Source organism: Carya illinoinensis, chromosome 2 (genome assembly GCF_018687715.1).
Source record: "Carya illinoinensis cultivar Pawnee chromosome 2, C.illinoinensisPawnee_v1, whole genome shotgun sequence".
Taxonomy (NCBI): domain Eukaryota; kingdom Viridiplantae; phylum Streptophyta; class Magnoliopsida; order Fagales; family Juglandaceae; genus Carya; species Carya illinoinensis.
Window position 1 is genome coordinate 11,560,360 of NC_056753.1, and position 12,089 is coordinate 11,572,448.

The window sequence follows — 12,089 nt, forward strand, 5'->3', positions numbered from 1 at the left end:
GGTGTTCTTCTTTTTTAAATATATCTCACAGGGTCTGAAAGAAGGATGGTATGATGGGGCAAGCATTGCCTTTGCTGTTTTTCTTGTGATAATAGTCACAGGTATGGAATTTGATCTTGCCATTGTTTCCACACTTAAAGCTGTGCATTGAGCCATTTGGATGGAAGGAAAGTAAAAAAAATTATTGATTTTGTGGGGTTCTGAGGCTAATGTGTAATAATACATATAATCGTGGAGTGTGCAAGGATCGTGTAGTAATATGAAAAACAGTGGAGTCTACTATTAAAAAATTAATTTCTTTTCATGTACATTCCTTATTTATTCACTTTTTTCAAAGTGATTGTGAGGCGCTTGCGCACTCACGACTGCAAGTATCATTTCTCATGTTATTAGAGGTCCTTTACTGGATCTTTATGAGTGTTGCTTAGAGTAACATATATGTACTAAAGTTGCAAGCTTCGGCTTTTCCTTCACTTCAATATCTGTTGTTACAAGGCTACTGATACTCTTCAATTATTTCTATTTTGTTTTTTTGGTTAACCAGCTGTTAGTGATTATCGACAGTCTCTTCAGTTTCAGAATTTAAATCAGGAAAAGCAAAATATACAATTGGAGGTGTGTACAGTTATGGAATGGAAATGTTATTCTTCATGTTCGGGTGCTTAATTCTTTGTATGCATTTGAAACTATGTACAGGTCAAGAGAGGTGGTAGAACAGTAAAGATTTCGATATTTGATATTGTTGTTGGTGATGTTGTACCTATGAAAATAGGCGATCAGGTGAAGAGCTTAATGGTTAAGTTTCTTCTGCTGGAAAATTAAATTTTATCCTCTCAAATATTTACTCCTTTGGGGGGCTTTCTATAGGTTCCTGCTGATGGCATCTTAATTGCTGGTCATTCTCTGTCCATAGATGAATCAAGCATGACTGGAGAAAGCAAGATTGTGAGTTACTTCTATCTTCTAGTATTTTCACATTTAATATCTATTTTGTATTATTCTTAAGTATGGAATCTCTTGCAGGTTACCAAAGATCAAAAGGCCCCTTTTTTGATGTCTGGCTGCAAAGTAGCAGATGGTGTTGGTACCATGCTGGTAAAATTATTGTCATTTTCTTTTGCGTAGTGCCATAAATGTTTTTATTTCATGTTTTAGAATGGAGCATTAGGCACTTTCCTGTATTAAAACTGATCAACGTCATTTAATTGATTTTAATATGTACTGCACAATGTTTTGGATGCTAGTGTCCACAATTTTAGTGAAAACCCATTCCATTTTTTGCTGTTCATGTATTGAATTACAACTGTAGCACATAAATTTTACATGCAAGGAGTGTCCAGAATCCTTTCGTCAAGATTTTGATCCTAGTTTTTATCATAGTTCTATGATCATTTAATCTTTCTTTCTGTGAAGCTTCAACTATTTTAGCTATCCGCAGGTGACTGGTGTTGGCATCAATACAGAATGGGGATTGTTGATGGCGAGCATCTCAGAGGATACTGGTGAAGAGACCCCCTTACAGGTTTTTCTTTATCCCCTTAAACTTTGTTGCTTCTCTGTAGCTTGTGGTGTTTTATATTTTAAAGCTCAACAATTTTTGGGTGATGGTTAAGGTACGCTTGAACGGAGTTGCAACTTTTATTGGCATAGTTGGGCTTTCAGTAGCTGTTTTTGTGCTTGCTGTCCTCTTGGTTAGGTAAACCTCTATCATTAAATAATTAATGTTCTGTTAAAAGAATTGATGGCCCCATTACCATAATCGAATTTATACTTTTAGATACTTCACTGGACACACAAAAGATTCAAATGGAAATGCTCAATTTGTCCGGGGCAAGACTAGCATTAGTGATGCAGTAGATGAAGTTATTAAAATATTTACCATTGCAGTAAGTGCAGTTTCTAAATTCTTTTAATGTAGGTTTTTAACAATTATATTTGCTTTTATATTATGTCTTGTCTAATTGTAAACCCATGTATTAGGTTACCATTGTCGTTGTTGCAGTGCCTGAAGGGCTTCCTTTGGCTGTCACATTGACGTATGTATGAGCAACTACTTTGTTTCGGACAGCAAATATAATAGAGCTAAGGCTAATCTATTCATATTCTTAATCTCTATGATTGTTTTCGTTTTGTTTCTGTATGTCAATTGTGTGGCAGCCTAGCATACTCAATGCGGAAAATGATGGATGATAAAGCTTTGGCAAGTTTCAGTATCTATTTTTCTCCTCATATATTGCTTTAACACAATTGATTTTGTTTCAGTTTACTTTTTTTTAATCCCTTTTCTAATAATGGAGACTTGCAGGTTCGTAGACTTTCAGCATGTGAAACTATGGGCTCTGCAACTACAATTTGCAGTGATAAGACGGGAACATTAACCCTGAATCAGGTGTGTTCTCATTAGTAAGCATTGAAATATTCCACGTGTTCTGACGTTATTCGACATTTGATGCCTTCAGATACTTCTCAGATAAATGCTGTATGTAGTTTCAAGTACCCAGATTTAATGTATTAGACTGTCATAGATTTTTATCAGGATGGGAATGCTGTGTACAATCTAAGAGCACTGACCATGGTTTAGCCATTTTACATTTATAAAAATGGCTAACAATAACTTAAAAGGGTCTCCGGATAATGTAAAATAACTGCAAACCTATTTGTGCTGAAGTAATTCACTACATGTGAATAAGCACTGTTCATCTAATAATTTAAAAAAAAAAAAAATTCTTTCTTTCCTTTCCTTCACTATATTTAACAACATCTCACTATTTCACTCTCACCCCTTTATCTTTCTCACAGTTACACTGTTTTCTTTTCAAAAAGTTAGAAACAAATGATAACACTTCTATTAAACATGATAAAAGCTACAGTATTATGAGAACATTGTATTTTGATAGAGATAAAAATAATCATGATAAGAACTCTACTAAACATTGCACTCACATCAGTATATTGTTGAAATTGCAAATTTATGGGGATATTGCAAATTTATTTGTAGTTAGAGGAGGTTATCATAATTTTTAGAAGGAATAAGACTCAAAAGTTTTTTTTAGAAGGAATAAAGAAAGAATAACTAAATTATATGGAGAAAGAGTAGATAAGGTGATGTAGAGTACATTTCAAAAGTCATTAGCTAAAATAGATAAAGCAGTTTTGCTTATCTATTTCACATAGGATTTTACATGTCATTGGGAATGCTCTAAGGTCATAACATAGAAGATAATGCTGGGGCTTGTAAAAATCTAATATTTACTCCTCTTCGTACTTTATTTTATAGCCTATTTTTGGTGTGGGGGAGAGAGTGATTGTGGATAATGTACAAGTAAGTGACCTATCAAGGCTTGGTGGGACCAGACTATTCTTATAAATCTACTCATTTATGAAAAATCTTGTTCCAAATGTGCCAGGTGTACCAATGGATAACGAACTCTATCTTTAGTTATGTTCAATTAGTCAACACCACCATGTTGATGGGCAAACCAGCCATGGATTTCGGCAGTTTATATTTAAAATGGTTCCCCTCATATAAGAGATTTGTTTTTTATAGTCTATGCTTTTCAAATAGTTTGCTGCTGGGGTGATTATTGAATAAGTTTATACTAGCATGATATATTCATTGGGGGCTTTTATATTTCTTTTTGAAACTTATTACGGGCAACTAATTGGATTTTTTTCTCCTAATTTTGTGCTGTTAAAATTTTTTAATTATATAGGCATGTTCCAATTTTGTGCATTGCAGATGACTATTGTTGAGGCATATGCTGGGAGAAAGAAGATAAAATCACCAGGTGACTCTTCACAGTTGCATCCATTGTTATCCTCTTTACTTATTGAGGGAATTGCACAGAATACCATAGGCAATGTTTTTATATCCAAGGTTAGTGCCTCTCTTTTGTTCTACAGTATCTAGCAAGAGATTAATTTATAGGTTGTAATCTTAGTTATTGTTTGTGAGTGGTTTTTAGAAAGAAAAATTAAATGTATGCTTACAAATTCTTATTTGCCTAAACCCTCTTGACAAATGATTAGTGGGGTCAGTTGGTATCCTGATGGTTGCTCGGGGGTGGGGGAAGTCAAAGGGGTTCTCTGGGCTGTTAGAGCTGAGTTGTCGGCGGTTATGGAAAGATGAATGGTCTGACGAACCAAGTTGATTTGGTTTGGGCGTGATTATGGGCTTGGGTCATGGGTTTCATGGCCCAAGTTTGGATGTTGCAGAAAGGGTCGCCGGTGACGCTCCGGCGAGTACCTTGGAACAGGTTCCAGCCTCGGTTTGTGTGGCCAGATGTGTTGAGGCAATGGTTACTTCAGCTGTTGCTCAGAATGAAGGTTTTGCTTGTCTTCAAGACGATCGACCTTCTCTCTCCTCTGTTTGCATCAGTTATCTCCAAATGGTGAGTTTGGAGAGTTTGGAGATAATAATACCATCCAAATGGTGGCCAACTCACATAGGAGAAATAATACCATTGAAATGTTGAAAATCAATGGTAGAGACTGCACAGAAGCTCCAGTGATCAGAGAACATGTGGTGAGTGTTTTTAATAATCTTTTTTTAGAATGAGAGGGATGGAGGCCAAAAGTGGATGGGCTTGACCTTGATTCTATTGAACCACAAGTAGCATCATGGTTAGAAAGAGCCTTTGAAGAAGATGAAGTACATGATGTGATTAGGAAAATGGAGAAAGATAAAGTGCCAGGACCAGATGGTTTTTCGATGGGGTTTTTTCAAACATGTTGGGGGGTTGTGAAAGAAGACATCATGAACGTGGTTCAAGAATTTTTCCATGCTGGAAAATTCAAGAAAAGCCTGAATGATACTTTTATTGCTCTTATTCCGAAGAAATATGGGGCCTCGGAAGTGAAGGATTTTAGGCCCATTAGCCTTATCAACGGAATCTACAAAATTCTGGCTAAGGTGTTGGCTAACAGACTAGGGGAGGTTCTAGGAAAAATTATTTCTACTGAATGTGATGTGAACCCCAATAGATTTGCTTTGAGACCCAACAAAAATACTGGAAAAACAACCCCAAGAAAGCCAAACTCAGGTATATGGATGGAGAATCTAGACCCGATGAGAACTCATTCAAAGAACCTAGATTATATCAAAATCTAGACCCATTGAAGAACCCGTCTCAAGAACCTAAATTACAAAAGAAGAACGCCACAAAGGTTTTGATTTACCTTTGATAAGTTCAGAAGTTCAAGAAGAACATGAGGAGATAACTCAACTCTCAATCACAATTCCATATAGTCTGCCTCTCAGATGAGGAGGTTACAAGTGGTTTAAATAGACAATCCCCAAAAACCCTAAGTAAACAATGCGTCGGGTACTGTAGCGTGAACAGTGCCATACGCCGCGCTACAGTAACTTCTGAAACCCTAGTGAGACATAAAATTATAACTTTCCAAATAAACCCTTGGCCAAAAATACAAGGCCTTCCCAAAAATAACCCTAGTCCATTAGGAATAAGACATATGTGGGTGAAGCATCCTCAAGCCCACTTCTTTTAAACTAATAATAAAATACCGTTAAACAAATTGAAAGCCTTAACAACAATGGGCCCAATCTTTAAGTCATGTCTTCCATAGCTTGTATCAAGTGGATTAAAACTGGTTCTTTTTCCTCAAGCCCATCTTGAGTGTTGGGCTCTTCCTAACTTCATCCCAAGTGGATTGCACCAATCCTTGCATTGCTTCCTTGATCTTCTTGGCTCTTGATCTTGTAATTGGCCCATTTGGAATTTGCAAGGGATCTTTAAGGATAGCTACACCTTGGTTCCCATCAGAATGTTTGGATAGTAGACTAAAATCTGGTATTGCAGGGATCATTTGCAAACTAGACATGGAAAAATCTTACGACCATGTAAACTGGAACTTTCTCCTATATCTATTGCAAAGATGTGGCTTCGGGGAGAAATGGTGCATGTGGATCAGATGGTGTATCTCAACAGCAGAATTTTCAGTCCTTATTAATTGCAGCCTGAAGGGTTTCTTCGACAGCTCTCAAGGTTTAAGACAGGGAGATCCTTTGTCCCCACTTCTCTTTGTTATCATCATGGAGGCCCTAAGTAGGATGTTAACTGCTTTGGTTGCCAATGGTTTTATGGCTGGTTTCTCAGTGGGCGACTCGAATAGGGGCTTTATTTCTATCTCTCACTTGTTTTTTGCAGACGACACACTAATTTTTTGCGAAGCAGATAAAGAACAACTTAGGGCATTAAAAGGCCCTTCTTCTATGCTTTGAAGCAGCGTCGGGTTTAAGGATGAATTTTGATAAATCATAATTAGTGCCAGTCGGTAGAATCAGTAGTATTCAGCATTTGGCTAACACTTTGGGTTGTAAGGTGGGTTCTCTCCCTATGACATATTTGGGAATATCGTTGGGGGCTACTTCACGATCCCTAAAAATCTGTGATTCAGTTATTGAGAAAGTGGAAAAAAGATTGGCAGGGTGGAAGAGACTATACTTGTCAAAAGGAGGTCGTGTGACTCTTATCAAAAGTACTCTCTCTAATCTACCAACTTATTTCTTGTCTTTATTCCAACTCCCAACCTCTGTGGCTTCACACATTGAAAAACTTTACTGGGATTTCTTATGGAGTGGGATGGGGAATAAATTCAAATTCCACTTAGTTAAGTGGGACAAGGTATGCAGACCACTCTCATCAGGTGGATTGGGAATAAAGAACTTGAAGACGTTTAACCGAGCACTTCTTGGTAAATGGTTTTGGAGATACAATATGGAACCAGAAGCATTATAGAAATTAGTCGTTGACTGCAGACATGGGAGAACGTGGGGTGGTTGGTGTACTAGAGATGGGAATGCCCCCTATGGGTGGGGATTTGGAAACACATTGGCGAGGATCAGGAGTTTTTGCAAACCGCACTAGATTCTTGGTGGGGGAAGGGACCAGTATAAAATTTTGGAGGGACATCTGGTGTGGGGAGAAGGCGCTGAAGGATGCTTTTCCTACCGTGTTCCATGTGGCATGTGAGCCAAAAGCTTCGGTGGCGGATTTTCTAGTGCGTTCAGGGGATCAAGTCTAATGGAATGTCACCTTTAGTAGAGCAGCTCAAGATTGGGAAGTAGACAGTTTTGAGGCGTTTTTCAGATTAGTGTATTCCACGAAGTTGAATGGTATGCGAGAAAATAAGTTGTGGTGGACACCTGCGGGTAAGGGGAACTTTTCAGTTTGATCATTGTATAAATCCCTTATAACCACACCAAATAGTCAGTTCCCTTGGAAAAGTTTGTGGAGGAATAAGGCACCTCCCAAAGTACTTTTTTTCGTCTGGTCAACGGCCTTGGGTAAGATTCTAACGACAAATAATTTGCGAAAATGCCAGGTAATCATTGCAGACTGGTGCTGTATGTGTAAGAAAGCCGGAGAGACTGTGGATCATCTGCTACTACATTGTGAGACAGCGAGAGCCTTGTGGTACAAAGTGTTCAACAGAATCGGGTTAAACTGGGTGATGCCTGCTACAGTGACTGAGTTATTGGCTAGTTGGGGGATGCAGGGTGGATTACCGCAGATCAAAGCCGTGTGGAAAATGGTTCCAATCTGTGTTATGTGGTGCATATGGCGAGAGCGCAATGAGTGGATATTCGAAGACAAGGAGCGGACACTAGTGGAGCTTCGCTCTCTTTTTTTCACTTCTATAGTCCTTTGGGCCATCGCTGTAAACTTTAATGGCCAAAATATGCACAATTTTCTTTTGTCTTCTTTAGCATCTTAGATAGGTTTTATCTCTTGTATAACTTCTTGTTTTACTTGGGCTATACCTATTCATATTAATACTATCATTTACCTATAAAAAAAAAAAAAAGTTATCTCCAAATGGTGCTGAAATTTTTATGAGGAAATTTTCAAAAGTCACTGCAATTGCAAATGGTGAGAGGATGCTTTCTTTGGTGAATGAAGATGAGGACTCATCCAGGGTTTTGTGTATTTTGAAGGATGATGCTGAGGACCTTTCGGATGATGAGCAGTTCTCAGATGATTAGTCTATGGAGGTGCTTGATTTGCAGCTAATATGCAAGGAGTTTGGGGCAGGTGCTTCTATAAACGGATTGGAGGATCCTAGTCCTATCTCTATATTGCCTTCGACTCATTTATGGGAAGGTTTACACTCGGATTGGATTCTTTAGAAGGTGGATGAAATTTGTGATTGTGTAGGGATTTCTTGTTAGGGCTTTGAAGATCAATTTAAAGCTGTTCTTATTGCTATCGAGGTGGGACAACCTCTTTTCGCCAGATCTCATTCTAAAAAAGAAAGGTAGTATAAGAGACTCTATTAACTACGATGCAAGGGAAGGAAGTGCTAGTAGGGGAAGGCACAAAGACAGGGTGAATAATGGTGTTTTAAGAAGCCAAAGATTATTTTATGGAATGCTCGGGGATGAATGACCCATGCAAGCGCCTCTATGTGAAAAATTTGATTCGGAAATGGAAGGTTGATGTCATTTATTTGCAAGAGACCGAGCTGAAGTTTTATTGACAGAAATATTTTAAGAACTTTGTGGTTTTCTTATGCAGGATGGACCTCTCTTTCATCTAAGGGGCTTTGGGTGGTATTATAGTGATGTGGGGTAAGAGAGCAGTTAGTTTGGTGGAGGAATATGTTGGGGAATACTTGGTGGCTTGTTCTTTTAAGAATGTGGATGATGGTTTTGGGTGGGGTTTTGCAGGTGTGTATTTTGGCTCATATTGACCATGTAACTAGACCACCCAAAAATAAGTTGAATATGGTGATGTATTGGTCCAAGGTGACAACACTGAAAGCCTTTAATTATTGATTAACCGCATGAAAATTCCAGAGTGTCATATACACAAGAATCAAGAGCTGTGCTTCAAGATCCTGATTAGAGTTCTTGCACCTTGATCTTTAAGTTTGTTTTTTTCCCCAATTAATTTAGGACTTAAAAATGGAAGTGATAGAGGTAATTTCAGAACAAATGCTTAAATTGATCTAGGATTTTTGCATGGTGCTTGTAACGGTGGAAAGAACTGACTTTATTTTTATATAGGCCCTATTTTTATAGAGGTAATAAGAATGCTTTTTTCCTCCTAAGTAATGCAACTTGTTGGGAAATATAAAATGACGGTGGCCGTGTTACAATCACCCAAATGATTTACTTAGAATATCCTTGCTTTTGAAGGAGATTAGCATAATTTTAATCTTTAAGCCTGGCCTTATTTTCGAGTTAATATTTAGTTGCATGAATTTATCTGGTTGCTCTTTCATAGTTATTTTTTCCTATTCATTATACGGTTGTTTCTAAAGGATTAAATTCTATCTATTACTTTTCCATGGCAGGATGGACATACAGAGGTTTCTGGATCTCCTACAGAAAAGGCTATTCTTTCTTGGGCAATCATGGTATCGTTGTTAACTTGATCTAGTGTCCAAGGTTGTTTCTTCTTATACACTAGAGTTCATTTCAGCATTGATTTGTGCTGTAGCTGGGAATGAAATTTGATGTTGTGAGATCAGAGTCAGTTGTTCTCCATGTCTTCCCTTTCAATTCAGAGAAAAAGCGTGGTGGTGTTGCTGTAAAACGGGTAATTGACTTATACCAAGATCTCCTTTTTTTCATATCTGTGTTCATCATGTTTGATTAGGAAATTTAACATTAATTTCTTAAACTGCATTCAGTTTATTTCTTTTTTTCTTTTGGAGAAACTTAGAGCCACACTGTTAAATGATATCTTTTAATTAGAATAGACTAATCCTGACCAATCCACTGTGTTGGGCTTTGTTGGAGTGCTTAGATTCATAGTTTCCTGTGAGCTTAAGCTTCTCAGACATGGTTTTAAGGTAGGTGATCATCAGATTGAACATAGATCCCATTCTGTCATTTGAAGGAGAAATTTCCGTGTTGGGCCTCGCTATTGAGGGAGAACTTGGGTCCACACTTGAAGAGGAGTGCTATACGACCTGTTAAGACATTAAATTTATTTATTTTTCTCTATCGGGTTAAACTTTTGGAACAATTGGTAATTTATCAATTTCGTCGATCAGTATCATCCCAAGGGTATTTTTGACCCATAATTTGATACATCTGTGCATGCTATTAATGTGTGATAAAACGTAACAAATGGTTGTCGAAAAAGGTTTTTTCAAGAAGGATGCCTTCCAAGCTCAAATTGGACTTTAAAGAAAAAATCTAATTCGACTTTATAATTGATAATCCCACCATACCCGTTTAATTATTTAATACAAACTTTTCAAAACCTTGAAAATAAGATGGTAATCTAAGCTCAAAATGGATAGAGTACAAGATGTTCATGTCAAGTTTAATATGCCTTGTCACTTACATTTAGAGGAATTGTTTACCACTTAAACCAACTGAAAAAAACCAAATTAACTACTCTGAAACTTTGGCAACTCCAGAAGTTGGGTTAAAGGTTTACATGGAAGTGATAAAAGATTTGTAGTATTTTTTTAAACAGTAAATAAGAATTTTATTGACGAGAACTAGGCATAGTCTAGGTACATGGGACATATACAAGAGCAACACCTAGGCATGATTGACTAGGGAGAGATGGAATTCATGGATATTCATGATTGACCATTGGACTAGTATCATTGCATGTTAATTTTACATGTTGAGCATCTCTCTTGTTTGCCTAATTCACCCAATTTAGCAATTGCTCATGAGCTTTCCTAAATAACTTTTGTGGCAGAATGAATCTGAAGTTCATATACACTGGAAGGGAGCAGCTGAGATTGTTCTAGCCTCATGTAAAGAGTATCTTGACTCAAATGGTTCCCTGCAATCTATTGAAGAAGATAAGGTCAGGAACAGTGGTTGCTTGCTTACAATACCTCTGAAGGAAGTTTCTGTGAAAGCAGTGGCATCAAAAAATGAAAAAATAAAATAAAAACCCAAAGGATTTAAATAGCAGAAGTGATGTAAATTAAGTGAAAATGTAGATGCAAGAAGTTATGGATGAAGAGTGCATACATTATTTTATGTACATGACTCGTGGCTTTTGGTTACCTGAACAGAAGTTGTCCTTTAATATGGTGGTAATTCAGAGTGTGCAAATAGCTAGCCATTAGTTGCATAAACACAATCATATCCCGTCACAAAAGATCATGAAGCAATTCAAAGTATTTGAACAGAAGTTTTCCTTTAAGATGGTGGTAATGCACAATATATAGAAAACAGACATGATTGTCAAGGTAATGTGAACTAGAAAAGAAATTATTAGTTTCAGTTCTAACTAAAAAAATGATATTTTAATCTTGTCGGTAAGAAATCTTTATTGGTTTTGCTAGGAATTGGTTTGTTAAGCTATGCGTTTGTTATGTGACCATTGATGCAAACGCTTGTTGACCATGAGATATGGTTATACACCAGATATTTTGTGATCATTGAGACAGCTCATATGAGATGTAACTTTTACAAGTTTGTCTTGGACTATAAGTCTCAACAAAACCTTGTTGATTAATATATGTTACACTAAATGACTTAGCATGGGTTGATATCATTTTGTTTAAGGTGAATGTCATTTGAAGCATTGAAACTTGTACTTAAATTTTGAAACTATGCCTCAAATGTTTTCCCCAGGACTTCTTTAATGCAGCTATTGACAACATGGCTGCAAGCAGTTTGCGATGCGTTGCCATTGCATATAGATCATATGAATTGGACAAAGTTCCTACTGATGAGGAGTGTTTAGCTAAATGGGTTTTACCCGAAGATGGACTTGTTTTGCTCGCTATTGTTGGTATAAAGGTAAACATCAAGAAACAAAATTATTAATTTACCATGCATTATTGTTCTTGCTTTCCTTTATGAGAATTGTTAGTGTATAATCAAGTATATCCAATGAATGTACAACTGTTAGATATAAGAGGGTAGTGTGTGATTTTGCCCCAACCCACCATTTTCCTCTATTCCAATTCTTCTTTTCTCTAAACCCCATCTCTAAAACAAAAAAACTACTTGGTATTAGGGCAAGGTTAGGACATTTTTTTAATTTACTTAGTCTCTCTCTTCCGTTTATTTTCTATCAAAAAAAGGAGCGCTATCCAAGATACTCAAAATGGGATTGTGGTTCACAGTTTTTGATGGCTAT

At 37.0% G+C, this 12,089-nt stretch overlaps 1 protein-coding gene across 3 annotated transcripts in view; it reads left to right on the top strand.

The window, feature by feature from the left end:
- LOC122300118 (calcium-transporting ATPase 9, plasma membrane-type-like) overlaps nucleotides 1–12,089 on the top strand; it is a 49,170-nt gene that overhangs the window by 18,691 nt on the left and 18,390 nt on the right. For 2 of the 3 annotated variants that reach the window (XM_043110531.1, XM_043110533.1), the window contains 16 exons: nucleotides 32–101; nucleotides 545–615; nucleotides 697–780; nucleotides 868–945; nucleotides 1,024–1,095; nucleotides 1,439–1,522; nucleotides 1,614–1,696; nucleotides 1,778–1,886; nucleotides 1,981–2,036; nucleotides 2,158–2,200; nucleotides 2,306–2,389; nucleotides 3,740–3,877; nucleotides 9,319–9,381; nucleotides 9,465–9,563; nucleotides 10,689–10,799; nucleotides 11,579–11,746. In XM_043110531.1, the coding sequence (XP_042966465.1) occupies nucleotides 32–101; nucleotides 545–615; nucleotides 697–780; nucleotides 868–945; nucleotides 1,024–1,095; nucleotides 1,439–1,522; nucleotides 1,614–1,696; nucleotides 1,778–1,886; nucleotides 1,981–2,036; nucleotides 2,158–2,200; nucleotides 2,306–2,389; nucleotides 3,740–3,877; nucleotides 9,319–9,381; nucleotides 9,465–9,563; nucleotides 10,689–10,799; nucleotides 11,579–11,746 (1,413 nt within the window). The remainder of the gene's footprint in view (nucleotides 1–31; nucleotides 102–544; nucleotides 616–696; nucleotides 781–867; nucleotides 946–1,023; nucleotides 1,096–1,438; nucleotides 1,523–1,613; nucleotides 1,697–1,777; nucleotides 1,887–1,980; nucleotides 2,037–2,157; nucleotides 2,201–2,305; nucleotides 2,390–3,739; nucleotides 3,878–9,318; nucleotides 9,382–9,464; nucleotides 9,564–10,688; nucleotides 10,800–11,578; nucleotides 11,747–12,089) is intronic. The other variant, XM_043110532.1, reaches the window with a different exon arrangement.